This window comes from Alexandromys fortis, unplaced genomic scaffold (assembly GCF_014885135.2).
Source record: "Alexandromys fortis isolate MF-2015 unplaced genomic scaffold, M_Fortis_MF-2015_v1.1 scaffold_14, whole genome shotgun sequence".
Lineage (NCBI taxonomy): Eukaryota > Metazoa > Chordata > Mammalia > Rodentia > Cricetidae > Alexandromys > Alexandromys fortis.
The window spans coordinates 16,286,881-16,310,291 of record NW_026067910.1 but is presented as its reverse complement, the minus strand read 5'-3'; the positions used below and the strand labels follow the sequence as shown (position 1 = coordinate 16,310,291).

The following is a 23,411-nucleotide window of genomic DNA, read 5'->3' as shown; positions in this document are numbered from 1 at the left end:
CTTGCCTCTCCTGCTTGATGTTATGCTGTATGAACTGGACATGCAAGACCCAAAGAAAAATGACTGCTGAAGTTGTCTATAGAAGATGAGACAGTTCTTTGGGATTCCTGCTTCATGAAAGAGTCTGACAGACATTCTGCAGGACATAGAAGAAAGTGACTGACAAACTGCCAATATAGGTGGAACTATCTTTGAAATTTCTTGCTTCATGGAAAAGTCTGTCAGATACTATGGGCCTATGGACTAAAGATTGGATGCAACTTTGGGCAACTGTCCAGGCAGCAAAATGTCTCTGTCAATTTTAGAGTTTTGGAAGTTGTTTACCATGTACTTTCTGTTTACTTAGGTAATATTATATTCTTCTGGAGTCTTTGATGGTGTTGAGGAATATATAGTTACAGTTTTACTTGTTTATGATAAAGATAAAGTAGATATAATTATTGTGACTCTAATTCTTGTTTGATACCATTTTTATATGTAATTTTACTGTTAAGTTAAAACCTTCCTTTTTATTTAAACAGAAATGGGAAAATGATGTGGGAGGTTCTTCTGTTTATGTGTTTTTTTTATTGGTTAATGGATAAATAAACTCTTTGAGCCTATGGCAGTGCAGAAGAAAACAAGGTGGGGAAAACTAAATTGAGTACTGGGAGAAAGAAGGCAGAGTCATGGAGAAGCCATGTTGCCCTGCTGGAGTCAGATGCCAGAACTTTACCTGGTAAGCCACAGCCTCATGACAATACACAGATTAATGAAGATGGAATAATTTAAGATATCAGTTAGGCAGAAATACGCTTCAGCTCTTGGCCAAACAGTATTGCAATTATACAGTTTCTGTGTGACTATTTCAGGGCTGAGCAGCCAGGAACAAACAAGCAACATCATACAACAGACCACATAAAAATCTCAACAAAAAGGAAAATTCTGGAAACCTTAGGCTCGCAAGTTCTTTGACCTTAATACAGCTTGGTCCCCCTGTCTTTTTATCATCTATTCCATCTATTGCCATACAAATGTATAATACATGTAACACAAACATATAATACATACGGTGCGGGTGGCTGCTGTTTTGATTGCAGATTCGACACTGAGGATTCCTCACAGGCTGACCAGGGACATGCTCCACCAACTTACAGTACATTTCGGGTCCTTTCTCCCCACATGTCGCATTGGTTGTGATGAGTGCATTAGAAGCAAGATTCAGGACAGCAGGAAATAAACCTAAAAGGAGCAACAAATGAAGGCATGTCACAATTCTTTGCTGTGCTTAAAGTGCAACTAAGTTATTTTTTTCAAGAAATTAAATCAATCAAAAATAAAATAATTAGCGACTAAACACCTGACTTAAGTCAATGCACTACATCAAAAGTACATTGTTAGAAGGATATTTCTTTTATTTATTTAAAATTTAATTAAACAGTCATGTCTCAAGTACACATTTAAAAATAGCCTTCATGTATTGGATATGATGGTATATTTCAATCTGAATCTATTGTAGTCTATCTCAGCAATTTAATACCCAGTATTAAGCTCTAATCATATGTAGGTTCTGTACAACTACATACCTATGTTTTTCATGGTCCTTTTTTAAAAGATTTTTTAATTTTTTTTGAAAACAATCCTTTCTATTTTTACATGCCAATTCCAGTTCCCTCTCCCTCCCCTTCTCCTGCTACCCCCACCTTTCACACACCCCATCCTTTATCCTGTCTTCAGGGAGGCTAAGGCTTCCTAAGAGGAGTCAACTAAGTCCTTTTATACTCCAATTATCACTTAGTGTAAATTGCTGCTACAACATGTGCATATACAGACTATAAAAAAAAAGAGAGAGTGCTAAGAGATCTTAGAAAACTATTTGTTGCTTGTTTCTGTGCTACCAAAACTTTATCATAAACCTAGTAGTCAATGATCATAGGCCAGAAATTCCTTCTTTGTGTCTAATGGAAGGATTTGACTTAAACAGGTCCATCTAAGTATAAAGTTGAATAGGCCTCTTGTTCCAGCTCAGAACCCAGTGGGGTTTTTTACTTCCTCTTAGGTGATGACAGATCTGCTACAGATATTTTTACAATTTGCATTCCATGAACCTCCTTTCAATGGCAGCACCATAATGTTAATTATCTAAAGCCCTTCTTCAACTGAAACCTCATCATGGAGAAGACATATTTGAGATGACAAATAAGTAGAATTGCTTTGTGCATGGAGCGTTCTAGCCACCCAGGTTGTCTCAGCTCTGTATCTGAACCAGATATGTCTCTATCATTTCAACTTCAGACAGAAAATTCTTCCTAGCTTTATTCAATGCATGGTGTTTTGCTGAGACCCTTGGACTCATAAGTTTATAGACTCTGCTTTAACTTCAAGTATTAACACGTGGTGAAGACAGAGTTGGAACTCAACTTATCTGCAAGATGGAAAGATGGCATACATGTTAGCTCATAAATATCAGTCTTCACCAGATGCCTATGGTAATATCAACCGTCTCTGTTCACGCATATTCACAACATGCCAGACACTATTCTGTCAACGTCTGCCATCGCTCTAGTGCTTTTCATCTTCATGGACTCATTTGTGCCACACAACAGCCATGTGATCTGTATGCTGCTTTACCTCTGCTTTATCAAGCTGTTAAACAACTTGCCTGAGAGACAGATGGCAAGCAGCAGGGTTGTGCTTTACAACTAAGGCATCTGACCCCAGAGTCTAGCCTCTTAACACTGCCACAGTCTGATGTGAAACATATGGTTTGTATTCACTTGTAGCCTTAGTTGACCTTGGAATTGCACTGGAAGAATTTTTTTTAAAAAAGGAAAACAAGAAGGAGTATTTTAAAACAATTGATTGGACTCAGATCTGTTTGTGTTTGATTACTGAATTTTCTTTTTGACCAGAAGAATAGTAAAAACACAAAAATATTTTAAATATTGTAATTAGTTCCAAAACTTTAGAAGTAAATAAATCAACCCAAGTGATATCTCAGCTCTCATACATCACTACCAAATTGCTATATATTAGAAATGTTCTTACTCCTTCTGTTTTCACACTCTCTAATCTCTAAATGATCCTGGCTCCCCTCCTATAGCAAAACTCCCTCCTTAATATTCTCGTCTGAGTTTGTTTTCAGGTAGCAGATATTTGAAGTTTACTACTTTCCTTCATTTTCTAGCACTTTCCAACATTTACTTCTATTACTTCATCCCATTTCCTAGCTCAACTGTTCTTTCTATTGACATTGCTCACACCTCTGCATCCTCTGACCCTCACACCATGAAGCAATCTGTGCTTGTGGTGTGGTCAGCTCATGTGATCACTGTTCAGAGAAATAGTAGCCAAGTCACAAACGTATTATATTTACTTCACAAAGAAAGGAGCATCTTGTAAAATGTAAAGAACTACTGCAACAGGCATGCATTATATTTTTGATTTAGTCTTTTCTGCATATGAAATCAATGTTATTGGAAATAGTCTTATCACTTTCTGAAGTTATGAAATTGCAAATTTTAAATAATTAATCTCCAGAGAACGACTTCTGTATCTTAGACATTTTATTCCCTAGTTTAGTAAATTATATATGATGAAATAAATGAGGTTCATCTAGATGTCTTTCTCCTCTGTCGTTCTGTACCATTTTATGCTACTGTACAATTATTTCTTCATCAAAGGTATTTTAAGCATGTACTAAGCCATACATCCAAAAAGTTGAGAAATACTAAGATGAGTTTGATGAGGCAGGGAACCTTAAATGAGCTCTTAGGAGAAACTGAAGCTTATTTTGTGAGAAAAGTACAAGAAAGGAATGAGCAAGAGTACCAGTCAAAGGAAATGGTGTCTGAGCTGGACTCTGTTGACAATCTATATGGTCACTCTGAAACTGTCAAAATATCTGAGCCTACCTTTGTCATAGTGCATGAGAAAAAACAATTGGATAAGTATGTGATGTGGATATGGATACCTGTGTTTAACATAAATTCACATAGTGGTTCATCAAGCAGAGCCTTCTGTTTGTCATTCCTGCCCTTTTATTTACTTTATGTCCCCTTCTTCAAATATTTAATTTAAAGTATGAAAAGATAGTATAAGAAGAAAAACACAAGCTTAGTTTTCTGTTTGAGCGAGAGATATATTCTTCTTTCTTTCTGAGGCTAGGTAGATAAGCTCTGTCTAATGTCTTCCAGGAAGACTAGTTTATGTATACAAAAGCTACCTTTGGCCTGCTGTAGACAAGTCTAAAATTTACCAGGATACTGTGGATTTGGTTCTGTTGTTTTTCTTTCCTCTTTAACTGATAACTAGTCCTAAATGACCTATGACTATGTCTTGCTTATATTGGCAAATGCTTTTGTACTCTGAAGTAATGCAGTCCTGTACGTCTTAATTTGAGAAAATCAAAGTAATCATAAAAGAAGGATCAGAAAGGGAAATGCAGGATCACACAATTTAGTGTGTATTCTGTGTTTATAATATAAAGAATTGGAATCCATGTCATTTTTCTACAGGAGTAAATGGATAAAATGAGTGAGAAAGATACAGCCATAAAAGAATTTTAGATGCCCAAGTGACTTTCATCAAGAAATCATGCTATGTTCTTTATGGTGCTTAATTCCCAACTGCCCTACTGGGCAATTTCAGTTTTACAAACAGTACAGTTCAAAGAAGATAAGTAACACACAATTAAAACTGAAAATGTAATGTGAACCTAGCTCTGAAAAGCTAAGGAAGCTCGATAAAGAGTTAGATGCTGATCCTCTGAAAATCTCATCAGTTTATCTGCATCACAAAATAAAGAGCTTAGTCCCAACTCCACTATTGCTTCATAGGGTTTTACACAACATACTAAGGTATTAATGCAATTTATATTTAGCATCTTTCATTTTGTTCTATTGATTTGTTTCTACTATATGTATTGATCGGATCCTCAAAACTAACCTCTTCACAGGGTAATTGCCTTGCTTCAAGGTCAAGGAGCAGTGACTTTACCAAATTTTATTACTATTTTGCTGTTTGTTTTTTGAAAGATTCAGTGAAGTGTATTGGTCTTGGAAAGTCGTCAATTAGTTGTTAATAAAGACTCAGTCGATATTTGAACTTTTATTGAATCTTTGGCATGGCATATTTTGGATTACAATGCATTTTCATTGTATGCTCAACTTATTAGGTCATTCCCATTCATTCCCTCTCAAAAACATAGGGGTGATATCCATTGTCATACTTGATATGGGTCACCTGCTAAGATTAAGTAACCATTAGGAGTGTAAATGAACTACAAAAAAAAACTGATGGACATTTTAAGAATATTGACTTGCAGGTTCTCAATTCAATTTGAGATCCTTTAATTTTAATGACATAAAACCCAGTGGTTATTACCATATAACCATGATCGATGTTTTTCTGATTAGACTCTAAACTAAATACATTTAGTTGGTTTTACAGTTATAAAAATAAAATCCTCAGTAAGCCAAATGAACATTGTTCTTTATCTATTATGTGTATGAGAAATTATAATATGAATACTACTTAAAATAATATATTTAGTTTTCATATATATATATATATTAAATGAACAACTTGGAAAAAGTCTAGATCTAAATAAGGGAACAAATAAAAAAATGCTCCTTTATGGCAAATATTTAGAAAACTCACTGCAACTTGACTGATTTTGTTGGGTGTGCTGAAATTGTTTGCTTGTTCATGATGTGGCAATTCCATACATGTTGGTATGGTTTTCATGTTCTGCACAATCAGGGCTGTCTTTCAATGGTGCGTACATTTTAAAGCCTACTTAAGCTTCTTTCAAAGTTAAGAGTTAGTTGTGATTGGACTAAAGCTTCCCTAGATAGAAGCTGTGAATCCTCTTGATACCAGATGGTCTGTTGACATGGGAGCTGCTGTTGAATCAGAGGAACTGATTCGATAAAGATAGGAAGAGTGTGTGCACCGAAGAAGGAAATGGCAGAGCATCATTTCCCAATATCCACAGTTCATCCCCTGGAAAAATGAAAGAGCAAAACTCAGGAGCCACACAGCTCTCAAGAGATGAGGGATATGCTACGACAGGGTCACATAAAAAGTGACTCCAAATCTGCCCAGAGGCTAGATGACAAGAGCTCTAATCTAGCAGGCCTAGGAAGGTTATAGATTTGAGTTTGCAGTGTGAATACGTTTAGTTAGCCACTACCAACAGAGACGATGGGAGAGCATTCTTCACAAGAACATAGCAGAATCCAGAGTTTCGACAATGAATGTTTCACAAAATCCAAAGTGCCTTGACAAATAACTCTAGACAAAGAAATAATAAAATTTAACTGAAATAGAAGTCACTACTGAGATCAAACAAACATGGAAATAAGCAAACAAGTTTCAAAGCAGTTTTTTAAACTATATTAACTAATATATTTGCATGGAAAAGGCTTTCAGTTACAAGAAATTCATGAATCCTTTTTATCAAAGTTGAACGATAAATACATAATTCAATTATCTGAAAAGTTCAATCCAATTGCCAATAATTAATAAAAAAATTGGGTATAAGAGCAAGAAATAGAAACAGAGATTAAGCAAAAATAAAAAAAACTAGAAGGTCATTTATACAAACGGTCAAACTGAAACTATGTGGGGAAAAAATCAATGAAAAATTAAGTTCTGCTTTTAGTAGCATGGGTTGACTGGGAAGAGGCTTAAAGGAAACTCTGAAAATAGCAATACTCCTGACAACGGTTTCAATTATACAGGCATACACATCTGTTAAAGCTTACTGTTACCTGCTGTGAGCGAAGGTTATAGTCAGAATTGACTTATATATTTCATTGTGGGCAATTTTAATCCAAAAGAGAAAATAATCAACACTTATATCCTGTTAATAATGGATATGAAACATTTTTCAGTTATGAGAAGGCTGCTTCAAACTCCAAACTTGAATAAAACATATCAAAAGCTGTGATGAATTCAAAGTAGATCTGTCCATGTAAATATATACGAAAAAATGCAAAGACAGCAAAATGTTAATTTTAGAATCCCAATTGTAAATAATATTGTGTTTAGCACATAAGATTTTAAAACTTTGCTGAAGAAAGGAAATTTTTTATCACAAAGTTTTGATAATGAAGCTCTATTGAAATGAGTCTTCAAATGAACTTGAATTTGGTGCCTAGCATTCACGACAGGCAGCTCACAATCACCTATAGCTACAGCATGAAAGGAGAATTTGACACCCTCTTTTGGTCTCTGCACACATATCACACACAACACACACACACACACATTCACATAAGGGATTTTTAAGTCTTTAGGTACAACCTATATCTAAGATTTACCTTATGCTTTGGTTTCAGTCAACATTCAAAATCAGCACAAACATTTAACATTTCTTAAATGTGTGAGAAGATGCTTGGATGCTACAAAGGAAATTGTCCTTTCATATTTCCTCAGAACTAGATTTACTGAACAACAACAACAATAAAAAGCACTGATAGAAAATCATTTCACCCTGATACCCACAGTTCTTCAACCAGCAGGACCTCTGTTTTTCCTGGGCAACTTTCCAGTTCCAGTTTCCCTTTTAAGGAAATAAAGGATTTTGACTTTGGATCACATGAAGTATACAAGTGTTGTCTTATGAAGAATGGCATGAATTGGGGTGAAATTCATTCAGCACAGTGGCTGAGCTCTGTGTATGTGCGTGTGTGAGAGAGAGTTACTGTGAGTAGTGTGGTACTGCGTGTGTGTGGTACTGTGAGCGTGTGTATGGTACTGTGATTGTGTGTGTGTGTGTGGTACTGTGACTGTGTGTGTGTGTGTACTGTGATTGTGTGTGGGTGTGGTACTGTGATTGTGTGTGTGTGAGTTACTGTGAGTAGTGTGATACTGTGTGTGTGGTACTGTAAGCATGTGTGTGGTATTGTGATTGTATGTGTGTGAGTGTGTGTGTGTGTGTGTGGTACTATGTTTATGTATGTTTTATTGTGAGAACTGGTTCCTGGGGTTTAGACAATGCTTTTCTAAATTATAAAAGCCTCTTGTCTGGTAGCAAAAAGGAATCAGATCAATGAAGCTTAGATCAAAATTAAATTCTACTAAATGATAACTTCAAACAGTATTATAATGAAAAATATGGTGTGTGTGTGTGTGTGTGTGTGTGTGTGTGTGTAGTGTTTTGCATACTGGTGCCTTTGTTCGTATATGTGTGCACATGTTTGTGTGCATGTGGGGGCCAGAGGTCAATATCTAGCATCTTCCTACGCAGCTTGTGAGAGACAGGATCTCTCACTGAACATGATGCTCACTGACTTTGTCATACAGACTGGCCAGAGGACTCCAGGGACATTCTGGTCTTTTCCCCCCTCCCAGAACTTGGATTCCAGGCACATCCTCTAAGCCTAGCTGGATGTCGATGCTGGTGATCTAAATTCAGGTGCAGCTACTTGAACAACTAGCTTTTTACTGACTGAGCAATCTCTTAAGCTTGCAAATTAATTTTCTTTCCAAAGCCAAGCCCCGTTTCATCACTGTTCATGCTAAAGGAGCATCGCCCTCACCTGCTCCTTCAGTGTTGAGCCATGTGGAAACTGCTCTGCTCTTCTTACTGTCTGCATACAATCGTGGTCCCACTTCTCTGCTAGCTTCACGGGCAGGTCTTATTGTTCATTTACAAACACCTTCATTCTAAGTAAGTGCTCCTGACCATGATCTGAATCCTCGCCTTCCTAGGACAGCTATATTTCATCTGATTTCCCAGTAGGCCCACAGTACGTCCACAGAATTCACAAAGAGACTTGCAAGCCAGTTCATCCCGTATCTCCCAGCCACTCCTTTTCCAAGATCCAAATAATCCTACTCTTCCTTCCCAATACTCTTCTCCAATGTGGAGTGACTTCATAAAGATGGCCCCAAAAGTGTGCCCGATTCAGTCATTTTTATCTCAAATGTCTACCATTCTCTTCTCATGGGTAATTATCAACCAGTGTGAATTGTGATCTGCTGCAATTGAATATTTTAAAAAGTATGTTGCAAATGTTTGTGTCCAAACATCATCATTGTAAGATGTTTACTACCAGTTCATAAATTGTGTCTCTAGATTAACTCAGTAGATATTTTAATTTAACTTTAATTTAAAGTTGCCTAACTAGCTCTCTGACCAGGCGGCCTCAGTGGTGAGCAACGCAGCCATGGCCAAGATTAAGGCTCGGGACTTGTGCGGCAAGAAGAAGGAGCTGCTAAAACAACTGGATGATTTGAAGGTGGAGCTATGGCAGCTTCCCGTCGCCAAGGTGACAGGTGGTGTCCCTTCCAAGCTCTCCAAGATACGAGTTGTCCGCAAATCCATCGCCCGTGTTCTCACCGTCATTAACTAGACTCAAAAAAAAAAAAAAAAAAAAAAAAAAAAAAAAAAAAANAAAAAAAAAAAAAAAAAAAAAAACAAAAAAAACCTCAGGAAATTCTACAAGGGCAAGAAGTACAAGCCTCTGGACCTGCGACCCAAGAAAACCAGAGCCATGCGCCGCTGGCTCACCAAGCACGAGGAGAAGCTGAAGACAAAGAAGCAGCAGCGGAAGTAGAGGCTGTACCCACTACGCAAGTATGCGGTCAAGGCCTAATGGAAGGGCAATAAAGTGCAAGACTGGCAAAAAAAAAAAAAAAAAAAAAAAAAACTGCCTAACTAGTCTTTCTGTCTAATTTTGATCCCCTTGATTTTCGACAGTGTCATGGAAAAATAATCTCTCTAAAAAATCCTGTTATGTTCTCGTTTTAAGGCATTTGTGAGTTGCCTGTTGTAGCCAAATTTCATGGTCAGCTAACATATTAATACAAGAGTGCATGCTTTCCTATATTTCACTTGGCTGATGACATCATTTTACAAATAAAGCAAGAATTTCAAAACTCCCTTTGTGTGAATTTTGTCCTGTCTACATAATCTGTGCAATATACTCAACTCTCATGGCCTAGCTCAAATGTTCCTTGGTCACTAAACATGTTTTTTTGGCTTTGCTCCACTGAATCTGCTCCCTTCCTGGTGTGGTATAGTACATTTTATTATAGTCCTCAAAATGTTTTAAATCCTGTGCAGTGGATATCTAGCCTATAACATGGTTAGGTATATAAATATCACCAGCTAACACATAATACCACCGAGAGTGCAATGTATTCAATGAGAATAAAGTTTTGCACTGTATAATCCATCGGTGAAGGACTCTTACCCACAAAGCCAATAAACTTATTGGCACCTTGGGATGTTAAATATATGGAATTATTTTGTTATTTTAGCCAAATGAAAGAAAATTGATGGAAAAAAATTTTTTTTTTTTTAAAATTATTTAATTAAAAAAAAAAGAAAAAGAAGTAAACTTTTATCATGTCTTGGTGTCCTCAGTTTCTGCTCCATTTCTACTCTTTCTATTCTATCACAAATGTCCAAATGAACAAATATCTATGCACAGTTGCTTCACTTATGCACTTATACAGAAATAAAACCTCTGGGAATTGCCTTTCACCTAAAGCATAACAGCGGAATTCTTGGTATCCCGAGCATTTGTAATCAGACTACAATGTGACGATCTGAATGACCTCTAATCACAACCATTTCAAAAAAGACACAACATAAACACAGTGATCATGATCATACATACCCACAAGGTCACTTAATGACAGGATTTTAAATATTTGGTTACCCTTTAGCCATTGAACTTTCTATTTGTATTACCTTTGTACGAATTTTCTACTTGTATTAACTTTGTGTAATTTTGATAGACTATTATTTTAAAATACTATTTTAGAGGATCCAATATATTTAGTGCATATGTTAAGGAAATATAATGTTATGTGGAGTTAATATTTCCAGACATGCCTTTCCTTTGTTATCAGCTAAATATCAGCTAAATACTAAGCTAGCTAAATATTGTGGAGTAGTTTTCTTGGTTACTTATGCCTAGCACAATATTGTAGTTAACAGTCAAAGGTACCTATATGGATGTATATAGATGCATATAAGTATATATATTTACATAGGTATATTTAGGTGTGTGTTTATATGCAGATATATGTACTTAAGTTCTCAAAAAAATACTTCTTGTCAGTTTTCATATCCTACGTGAAATATCCACATTAATAGATAAAACTGAGATGCAATAATATTTGTTGGCTTGATGAGGAAAAAAATTCTTGAGTCACTGCAACAACTGTTTTCAATCTACTCATTTTAAGATAGATTTCAGTCATGTATTATTTATAATACGTGGCAGATCTTTGCCTTCCTCCTTGCCATTTCCTCTTTTCTTATCATCTTAGTCGGGGTACATGGTATTTCTCCCGCGTTCTTGCCGTGCAACTATCACCTCTCAAGAGAAAAAAAATGTGTGTGGAATGGAGCTGTTTGACTGTTTCTAATTTTCCATTTCAGTTTCTAGGTCTGTGGAGCATTTTAAAACATATTCATGCATGTAAACAGGGCTGTTTGCAAGTGATTCGCTATTTAAAAGACAAAAGAGTCCATGCCAATTGCAAATGTTCTAAGATGTGTCAAGGAAGTAAAGGAGACACTTGTCTGTTGAAATCCTAGCTATGTGGGTGGGTAGGAATACACTAGTATAAAGCAAAATTGGAACAAAACAAAATGTTGAAGAGAATGACTTCCAGCTGTGCACTGCGGGAAGTAAGTTAATGCTCTCCATCCACAATGCAGATGAAGAGTTTTATAGAACTGAAAAAATCAACCCAATTTGAACTAATCGCAGTCCAGACATACAGCGCTTGTGAGCTGGAAGAAAAAAAAAAAAAAAAACCATCCAACCCACTTGGCCAGAAGCAAACAAAGCCAAAAAGACAATGCACTCCAGTTCTGTTTCCACGACTTGCAAATTTGTCTCATAATTCATCACTTAGTTCTGCCCTTCCAAATTTTTCAGCTTCCAAAATAAAAGAACATTCCCAACAGCCTGTGACTTGGTCTTCTTTCTTATTTTTTCCCCAGAAACAAACAAACAAACAAAAAGTAGTTTATGTTCCTCTGTGGAATTATTTTTAAAGACCACTTACTCTTGTTTTTTTTTAATAAAGATGAAAATTCAAGTAGTTTTATTTTTATCACCAAAAGAAAAATAAACTAGACGTGATCATAGAAATGGCCCTTGGTTGTATTCAAGATCAGCTCAGAGACATTGACTCTGCATAACAGATACCCATTAAAGCAAGGATTAGGAACACAAATGGCTTCTCAGCCACTTGGTCCAGCCTAGAAGACTGTTACCATATTCTTAAATCCTACTTAAAGCAAGGTTAAATACTAATTACTATATCATTTTCTAGGGCCTAAAATTAAGACATACCTGAGAAAATAACTGTCATTAAAGCCCAAATACCTGGGAGAAACAATGATATACAAAGAAAATCGTAATAGTTATAACAGTGCATTCAGATGGTGATATTTGTACTTCAATCTCTCCAAATTTCTGAACATGCTTTATGAAATCAATTCTAACCATGCCATTCTTGGCAAAGTATTTACTATAACATACTTCTTGAAGCTAAAAAAAAATCAAACTTAGCAAGATATCTAGTGATTAGATTGAACATATTTTAATCTCTAACTTAACTGCCCTAGAAACAGGTCCCCACCAGGCTCTGCTCCTGTCCTTTACCATGAACTTGCAAAACTGTTCAGCTTATATTTCCAGTTGTATCTGCCACCCTGACAAAACTAGAATCTATTCACTGTTTTATTTGTGTTGGAGTATGTTCTTCCTGTAGGAGAATCCTGAATAAGAATCCAGATGGTTTTCAAAATCAGTATGTTATAAGAAAAAAAATCATCATCTTTGTTGAGCCTTTTATTTAGAATGTTCTAGCATGAAGGTACCCAAATATATATGGAGAGGGTAGCAGTTGGGGGGGAATCAACCCTCTCAAGACTTCATCCAACCTCATTTCATGAGTACCAGAAGAACATATGTTCAGTGCCTGTTCTTGTCTGCCTGCTTCAAAATCAACCCTATAAACCGGATGTCTCCTTGGCTGGTCTTTAAACCACTAAAGTTGAAGTCACGAGGTTTAAATTGGCAATAACACAGGAAAGGTGCTTGCAATGCAGCAAACCAATAGAAAACTTTATGCTATGTCTGCTGTTGATAATCCTACAATAAAAACTAAAGCATGAAAATTCTCAATACCTTTTGCTGTTCCAGGAGTGCATGCTTGCATTTAAAGCCTGCAAAATGAGGGATTCTTGCATGTTTTCATGAACACAGCAGCCTTAGGGGAAGTATTGTTCCTGTGCTCTTTAAAGTCTGTTTCTCTATTCTTATTTCTACTGATGAAAGAACATATAAACATTCCACTATGCCTTCTGTTTACCCTGTTTTAAGACACCTAGGTGAGTGAAAAGAAAAGACATATTCATTTCCTTCACACTTTCTGTTTGTTTTTTATGAGTAACTGTTAGTTTCTCGGAAACTCTTTCTTATTTCATTCTTTCTTCCCTCTCAATAATGTCATCTACTTCCCAGCCATTTCTGGACTCAATAACTCTTCGCTGTAGCTCTGGGTCAGAAATCTCTTGGAAGTTTTAGACCTGTTTCTCCCATAGTGCCTGACAACACCTCTCATACATCTCAGGAACAAAGGAGAGCTTGGGTTTGCCCATGTTCCAGACTTTACCCAGAATATGCCCTGGATTCATTATTTCTCCGCTTTTCTTTAGTCCAAAGTACGCTGCTTGATCCTCCAGGGGCATCATGATGAAAACTAGATATCAATAAATATTCAAGTCATTTCATCACTAAATACTATTCTAATTTTGGACCACTTTCAAATCCAGCTGTTTTTCCAGCGCTGCTGTGAACACGTGGAGGCAAATCACAAGCATTTCTAGCATCAGGAATTCTGCTGTGAGTTGTCTAATAGGCAGACTCCTGATTGCATTTTGCCTTTCTTCAACCATATATAAAATGAACCTTCCTTAAGATGAAAATCTAATTAGTTCCTTCTTTTAAAAAAAAAAAAAAAACTTTCAACAGACTGTTTTGGACCTAGATGAAAATTCAATAATATTGCCATGGCTCACAAGATCTTCCCATCATATTCCCGATTCCCTTATTAGTCAGTTTTTATAAAGAGGCAATGTTTTATTCTTACCCATGACTGTCTAGAAGTTTGGCTAAACAATACCTACCCTCTCTTCATGTTTACTTATAGCTCAAAAGTGTTTCTTCTTTTATTTTGTCTTCTCCCTTTTCTCAAGAGATGTTTGTGTATGTGTGTATGTGTGTGTGTATGAAAAAAAAGGGAGCAAGAGAGAAGGAGGGAGGAAAGAGAGAGAGAGGGAGGGAGATTGAATCCATGGCTTTGTACATACTAGCTCACATGCTACCGTTGAGTTATATACCAATCGTTATTTTTTTCTTTCTTTGTTTGTTTTGTTTTGTTTTCTCAGGTAGAGTTTCTTCGTGTTTTTCTGACAGTCTTGGAACTTGCTTTGCAGACCAGAATGGCCTTGAAATCACAGACTTCTGTCTGTCTCTGCCCTCTAAGTGCTGGGAATAAAGGCATGCACCACCACATAGGGCTTTACTTTTTCATTTCAAAACAGGGTTATTTACTTATCCAGGATGGTCTTGTTGCCATTCTCCTCACTCAGCTTCCCAAGTAACTAGGACTACTATGGTACCACATCCAGCTAGAATCTTCTGTTGTAATGCCTGAAAATATACTAAATACAATGCATAATTTTAAAAATTGTAATATAAACTTTGAGATAGGACAGATCAAATATTTTGCTTTCTGTTGGTGCTGATTAACAAACTCTCAGAGCCCAGGGAGCCAGACACATGAAGTGCAGCAAAATGTTCTCCCTTATAAAAGTTTCTCAGCAGTCAGTTTAAAACTGTGAAGGTTCTGAAGAACCAGCAACTTCCCCAACCCCATTATCAGAAATAAAAAATAACAAAGTAGAGAGACAACAAAATGAAAGCAAGATGCAATAAGACATTATTTTCATTGTTCTAGTGACAGGTAGCATAGAAAGTATTTAAAGTCATTTATAATATTTTCTATTTTTGTTGTTAATTGTCTTCTGGAAAATCACACTCTTTCCTTCTGCATAGATTTAACCATTTCTGTGTTTGAACATAATGGAAACTTTTCCATTTTGTGTGCTTTTAATGAATTATTTTGAAGTTTTTCTTTTACCTCAGTCTGATTCCACATCCTTAATCATAGATTAGAAGACACAAGTGGGCTATTCAAATGAAAACAATATTCAATACCGCTAACTACCACATAGCTTCTAGAACTTTCTCATTGCTATTCAAACTGTACCAATCCTCAACCTAACTTTTAGGTTGAAGAATTAACATGAGAAATCAGTGGGGCCCGGAGTGGGGATGGAGTCTGAAAGCTGACATATGCATCTAATTCAGTTTTCTGCTACCAAGGCAAATTCTATACAGTTTTAGTACATTTATTGAAATAATTGTTTTATAGCAAATCCCCTTTGAAGCAAAAGCTGACAGTATTTATAGAAAAACACTTTGTTCTCTAGCAGATGTTTGAACACACACATAAAATATCCAGGAAAACACAAATATTCTGTTTCTCCTTGTAACTACTTGAATTAAAAAAAAATCAGCATTTTACAGTCATTGGGCACAGTTTTGCTAATAATGCTTCTCATTTACCAAGGACATATAAATTCTCACACATAATGAGTTTCCGTCGGAGTTACATTTTGCCTTTTACCATCCTTCCATGGCAAGTTGACTCTCAATTCCTGGGGGCCTGAGGCTGTGATTTCTTAATCTTTTCATTCTCAGATACCAAAATAATAATAATAATAATTAAATATTCCTTAAAATTAATGAATCACCTGAGACTCTGACATTTAAAAAATTCTATATGGAGTACATTTATAATACTGTATTCAATCTCAAAATAAAAGCAAAACCCAAACTGCACATCTGTCCTTGTCAGGTAGCATGAACTGTGAAACTTCGTTTGAGTCATTGCTGACAATACATAGTATATATGGAGGACGCAAATTTTCAAAGTATTTCTACTTTTCTCTGGATTTGTATCCTTTCCCTCTCTTTATCTTTTTCTCTCTCTCCCATATCTTTCTTATACATGAAAGCTATTGCATATACTGGGTAGGCATGGTTAACTCAATGTTATAAATAAAATAAAGGGAAGTGAAAAATGAAAGATGGCTTTTTAAGTACAAGGTATGTTTTTCTGTCAATGAAAGCTCTTCTGAAACTGATACATGTTCACTAAGTTTCTCCAGCTGTTGTTCAACTGAGATATAATGGCTCAAAATGACCGACATGAGCCAAGTCCTTTGTCTCCACAGAGCCTCTCCGAGCAATGCAACATAATGATGTGACATAGCTCTTGACCAAATTTCATGAAGCATAATTCCATTTTAAAAACAAAAGGCAAAAGATCTGAATTGGATATGACAGCAAAAAGAGAGTCTCAAAGATACAGAAAGGGAGTCTGGCTTTAGGTTAAGCAACAATAAGAGTAGACACAGGCCAAGGGAAGTAAAACCTAGCCAGCATTTTCATTCCCAGACAGAAATCAGAACACAGGTTTGGGGTAGAAGTGAACACACTAATCTTAAGCCAGATATCTAATGCTGTGGAATAATCTTTCTGTACACTGTGAATATGTATTATTCTCATTGCTTAATTAAGAGGTTTATTGGCCTGCAGCATGACAGGATAAAGTTCAGCAGGGCAATCAAACTGAGAATACTGAGATGAAGAAGGGCAGAGTGAGAGAGTTGCCTGCAAAGGCAGAGAGAGAAAAAAAAATGGGCAAGCCGTAGTGAGAAGAGGTAAAAGCCGCGAGCCTTGGGGCAACACCTAGATTAATACAAATGGGTTAAATTGTAAGAGCTAGTTAATAACAAGCCTGAGCTTTCAGATGAACATTTAAAATTAATATTTAGTTTCTTTGTGGTTATTTTGGAACTGGCCATCGGGACAAGAGAACTCCACCTACAATCTAATTTTTGGCCACATTTCCCTAGGAAGCAGCATTATACTCCAGTTGAGAGTCAAAGGACTCTTTAGGATGCAAACAGATCTAAATCTATAATCAGGGATAAGAAGCTTATAACTGGATCCGTTCCTGCAGAGGTCCCTGCTTGGAGTTGGTCCTGCAGTCTCTGGCTCCCAGCTACTCTCTCAGAGTTCTCAGGCTTGGGTGCGCCGAGACTTGCAGAGAACCTGGTTTAAGGTTACTTTTTCAGAGGTCCCAGACCCATGCTTGGAACCGCAGAGGTTTCTGGTTCCTGCCTATACCCTTTGATATCCTGGACCAACGCCAATGTGACACATCCTTGAGGTTTGGGAGGGTTACTCTTCCTACTAATAAAAAACCCAGTGTGAGAGAGTCTCATCTAAAATCTGCTGCAAAAGACATCCTTGCAACTGTCCTCTAATCAAATATTCCTAATCAGTTTGCACGCCTCCCACCAAGAGCACCACTGCATGAAATCCTGGGTACTTCTGAGGCTTATGTTCTGTCACAAAGGGCACACGTTATTATTTATACTCTCTGGGTTTTCACTGTGTGATTGTTAGAACTGATGCATAATGAGCTCTCAGATCACTCTGGTATCACTAGCTGTTTCACACACATGCGTGCACGCGCACGCACGCACGCACACATGCAAACACACACTTGCACATAAAGTAATTTCTTCATCATCCTGTTTTAGTGTTAGAAGATTTTTGATTCCCCAGTAAATTGCTTATTTTTTTCCTGTGTGAAACATCTGATTCATGTCTATGCAATTCATGACTTTATTGCAATCTCCTTGAAATCTTGACTAACATTCTCTCTCTTCTTATACTGCTTACTAATTTAAGATTATACTCTGTCATCCGTACTCATGAAAAGGTATTATGACCTGAAATTATTTTGGAAGGGTATTTATATTGTTTTAATTAGAAATTTGTTTGTGGCATCACAAGCAATAAGCTGTTCGTTTTTCCTTATTATTATGGAATCTCATCATTGTCACTAAAAAAACTTTGAAAGTTAGAATTCACAGTTCAGCGTAAAGTAATTCAAAATAATAATAGTTATGAATTGAAAAAAATATGTTAAATAGTTCAACAAAAATACACCTAAAAGATGAAGCCTGAGAATGACATTCAGGCTCTAAAGGCATTTAGAACTCAAGGTCAACTTATTGAACAGTATGCTTCCAGCATATGAATTGATTCACTCACAAAACTGTAAATATTAACTTGTTCCAAGCATGTTGAAACAAAAGATATAAGAACTACTCTCAAAATACTATACATTTGCTTAACAACAACAGGCATGTCCATGAAAGTATTATTTTTTAGAAACATAAATGGTGCTCACTTTGACAGATTTGGAAATCATATTTATGAAACTAATAGGTGGATTTGGAGCCTCAATGCTGCATAATAAAAATGATATTTATTGATCATGGCTCTCTGATCTAGATTGAAAAACTGACTCATAATTTCTTTGTTCAAGTAATGCTAGACTTCAGAAAATGCTCAAATACTCAATAAATTAATTAATCAGAACCTGAATACCACATAAAACTGCAACTTTAGTCACAGACATGAACATTGTATAGAGCAATACAAATGGTTTATAACTTAAAGTATGGTTGTAGGGACGTGCTCACATGATTTGGGAGTTGTCTGAAAGACATCTTCATTCCTTGTAAACAGCAAGTCATTTGTATTAGTGTTTTACATTCCAATTAATCTCCAGGATATTGTAGCAGTCTTCATTTTTATTTTAAACAGAGATTAGCATAATTTATTGGATTCCTTTGCATTGGTGTAGATTAAGGTCCACAGAAGTCCGCTTTTCTCATTACCATGCCTTGAATAATTCTCAGTAGACTCTTAGATTAAACATGAAGATTTCCTTTATGTATTCTAAATATTTTATATTATCACTATAATATGCATTATATATTGAAATGTACTCTAATTTTTACCTATTTAATTCTCAAAGTTAATTCTCAAAGTGTCATTCTCTAGACAAATAGATTGTCTCTTCTCTGTACCATCTAACTTCCTACCTTCTTTAGGTAGTGCTCAAGCCCAACATGAAGTTTTCCTCATAAATTATAGAAGCGTTTCCTTCAAAATTTGTTCAAAGTCATCTTTTTGGTCTAACTATAAATCTCCATTCTTTTTTGTTCATCACCATATGACTCTACAGCATATGCTTTTTTAAAAAAAAAATGCTCCTCTCTTTTTTTAAATGCAGATACAGTCATGACCTAAGAAGCAATGTTTCTACTTGTTTGAATTTCCACAATGACTAGCATATCTATAGCTGCATCGAATAACATGCCAAAGTTTCTATTGAGCACAGCCTCATCCACTCACCGCAGATAAACATAATTTTTTTCTTATACAAGTTTATTGCATGAGCTCATCTCTACATAGTAAACCTGCCAATCAATTTGCTAAAAGTAAGCACATGTAGGCAAATTGTTTTATGTGTCTCGTTCATGCTTTCAACAAACACTTCAAGTGCTTGCTCTGTACAAGACTATTGCTGGACCATCTACTGCATAATTATTAATTTTTCTAACTTCTTCATAATCCAGATGAAAAAGCTTGTACATGGTAAAAATAAAATGCATTGAAAATAAAAGAGGCTTTCTATTCACTGAGAGATTACCTTTTCTTGTACTGCTAATTCAAAGATTCTCCTTCAACAAGAACATTCCTTTGGGGTTTTAATACCAAAAAGTCAACACATTTTTTTTAATTCTCTTAAAATCAAAACTAGCTGAAATTTTCCAGTTTTAAAAATGTTCAGCTTTAGTTACGGATGAGTGGTGAAAGTGAGGTCTGAGCAGATGGCTGTCAAAACACCAGTGACTACACACCATGGCTGAGAACTCACACACAAAAATATGCAACTTGCTGCACAGTATAGATGTCTTCCATGTAAATGCCAATGGCCATCTGGCTTGGAAACTGAAAAATCAATTTGACGCAATTCTATATTTGCCCTGTCTTCCACGGATGTTAAATTGTATCTGCATCTGGTAGAATCCCTGACAGGAAAGATCGTGTCCCCAGAACCATTTCAAACCACGTTGTTTCACTTTCCAACATTAGGAAACAGCTGGAACCTAAACATGACTCACACAACAAGGCACATTGCTTAGATGAATGGAGTTGGTTGGAAACTAGACAGGGTTAAGGAATTCCCTTTACAATAAATTCTCTTTCCCTAGTTAAAGCAAATATATACTAATTGCTCATAAACAGCTTTAGTCTTAGACTTTCTTCCTAAGAGTGTAGCTACTATATTCCTTTCTGCAGTTAGATTCAATTTAGTGCACATTTATGCAAAATATTTTTTACTACTGTGTTGCTAGAGATTTGACAGTGTATTCACTTTAATTAAAACATTACATAATTTAATAGAGAAATATATAATCTACAAATTGAGCTGCTATATAATGAATGTCACTACCATAGGCATTTTTTTTCTATCAGGTTAAGATACATATTTTATTCTACACGACAGAAAGATAATTGCCATTTGGATTTTTATATCATAGAATCTTTCATTTTATGCCAGATCATATTAAACATAAAATCACTAACAGATCTTACAGGAAGTATCCTCATGAGAAAAAGTCATTTCATTGATGAAGTCCATTAGAATCCAGAGTAAAACACAAATTGCCATCGATGCCTGAGCGTGATAAAATAAAGAAATATATCATATAACCTTGCATGCGTGAGTTTGTTCAGATGCGTTCTGTATTTTAAGTGTAGGTAGGCTGTGACATGATTCTGTGATTTCAGAAGCAAATATTTTGCTCCACTAGAGAATAAATCACTGCAAATTTTTTGGGGGGCTCCAAAATGCAAATGACATTTACTTAAAGGAACAGTAGCTTTGACCGGTAGATTGTGACCACAAAGCTCCCAGCTCTTCAGTGGCTGGGCAATTTTCCATTTAAAATGTATGACTTTGCATACACTATTGAAAAAAGCAAAAATCGTTTCCTTGATTTAAATGTTTTCAGTTTAATTCAAATTCTGCCATGGTGGTCTCTTTCCTCTGAGGATGCTACAGTTTGTATAGGATTCCTTCTTACCACAGTTGCAAAACTACAGAGACACTGAGGCAGAAGGCACTATCTCCATCCTTACCAGTACTCCCAGGCCTTGGTCTAAAATAGGTCATTGAGAAAAATTCACAATCTGAGCTCTGAGTTTGTTAAACAATAGCATGTACCCAAACACCATTCCTTGTATTAAACTGAGCATCAGTCCTTTCTTGGAAATTTACTAACTACAGACAGCAAGCCAGCTAGCAGTGGAGGAGGGGAGATTCTGCAGAAGAGTTGCTTTTTTGTAATTGAAAGTGAAAAGTCTACTTTGTGTAAAAATAGCATAGGCCCATATTTCATATAATTTTTTTACATCTCAATGATCTCTTCCCTCAATGATTGGAACTAAATTAGACTCTTGGCTAAGTCTCTCAGTACAGAAGCTTATAATATTTAAACGGGAATATTCGCAATTGCAAAATTCATTACTAAACATATGGGCACCAAAACTATTTAGCAATAGATTAATTTTAAATGTTATGAGTAAAAAAGAAAGCAGTTCTTAAGGCCTTTGAGCTTTTATTCTGAATTTACCACAGTTTTGCTTAATCAAAAAAAAAAGGAAAGATACCTTCATATCCTTGTGAATTTTTCAGACATGTCATTGGTTACATGCTAAATGGGCTAAATATGTTTACTGGGTGTATATTCTCTTAGTGATTATCATTTAGTTTAAGAGCAATCTGTCTGTATTTTTCATCTTTATGTTCACTTCTATGCACTTTTTTCAGACACACATAACAAAGACCATGTTGTGCAATGGATGAAAGAATAAAAATATTGATAATAGAAGCAGACCCTGATACCTCACAAGCAAACAGAGTATGACTCATAAGTGAATAAATAAAATCAAATGTGATGCATGTTTATATATGGTGTCTACATGTTGAGAGAGATCAGAGAAATTGTCTAAGTTGGGCTGGCCACACCAACAATACAAAGTCAAAAGGTGCAGTACATTATTGTCTTGGGCATGATATAATCATGGCTGGATGGTACTGGGTAAAGAGAAGGAAAATCAAATCAAGAGACATTAACAAGGCGCAAACAGTGACATTGGTGGTTAATTAACGTGAGAATAAGAGATAAGATGATTAGAGGACTAGCCATGTTTCTGTGCTGACCCCTCCTCAAATAACAGGCCACATGAGAATTCTAGACACAGGAGTATCTAATGATAACTAAAAATAAGCACTGTATACATGTTTATAAACATTCAAAAAATATAGGAAAAATACAGAATCCAGAATGCTGCTTTTAAGAACGACACAGAGGAATTTAGGGGTCAAAGGTTTGTAAATAGAACCTGCAGATAATCACTGGTTGGATAAATGGTCATGAGGCAACAGGGAAGAAGATGGGTGTGATAAGGGTTGTTTAATATATTCTGGTTTGTTTCCCACTTACAGTGAAAAGGAACTAAAAAAGTGAAATACAAATTATTAAGCAAGGGGAATTTTCTAGAACCTAGACATTCATTAAGCTGCCTATCATGCTTTGATTTGTACATAACCACAGAGTAACATTCAAAAGTTAATTAAGAAAAAATACAACAAATTATATGATATCATAATGAGGTAGAGAAAGACAATCTACATCATCCTTAACTATCTAAACTAGAAACGATAACAGTTTTTGAATTCACATTACGATTGTGCATAAAACTATATTCAAGTTAGACATTCTGTTCAGTTTGTTAAATCTACCTTCTACAAAGAAAGCTTCTTTGAGAAAAAAGTTGAAAAGTTAATTTTCGGTTGTACTAAGTATTTCAATGCTGAAAAGAAAATCTACATCTATAAAGTACATTGGGAAACACATTTGAAGTATGATGATTTTATTTGGGTCCTTCTCATTCATCTATCTATTGATTTTTGTTCACATTTATCAAAATCTAGCAAAAGGCTGACACTGCATGTCAAAGTACTATGTTTTTCTAAACTCTGTGGCTAGAAAAGTATAATTATTGTATTAAAGTACAATTTCTTAAGGACCAAAAAAATTTTGCAACTGAGAAGGAATTTATAACATGCACGTCTTTGAACGCTAAATTCTAGAGTAAATGAGGGTTTGGCATTGTAGCGAATACACAATGAGAACTTGTCAATGGACAACGTTTCTTGTGAGCTTCATGAATAAACAACAACACAGAATACGCCAAAAAAATGTGCAGCACTGTTACATTCCTTTTAAGTAAAACAGAATAGAAACTTGGCCTTAGAAACCTCAAAAATGTATGATGTTATCTGAAAACCCTCCGAACGACTCTGTTATTTTACTGGTA

The 23,411-nt window shown here is 35.7% G+C and overlaps 1 protein-coding gene and 1 pseudogene across 1 annotated transcript in view; one reads left to right on the top strand and one right to left on the bottom strand.

The window, feature by feature from the left end:
* Nucleotides 1–23,411, bottom strand: part of Lama2 (laminin subunit alpha 2) — a 586,091-nt gene that overhangs the window by 446,855 nt on the left and 115,825 nt on the right. Inside the window, exon 2 of the mRNA XM_050138074.1 lies at nt 1,051–1,221. Coding sequence (XP_049994031.1) covers nt 1,051–1,221 — 171 coding nt within the window. The remainder of the gene's footprint in view (nt 1–1,050; nt 1,222–23,411) is intronic.
* On the top strand, nt 9,159–9,587 carry LOC126499052 (60S ribosomal protein L35-like; annotated as a pseudogene).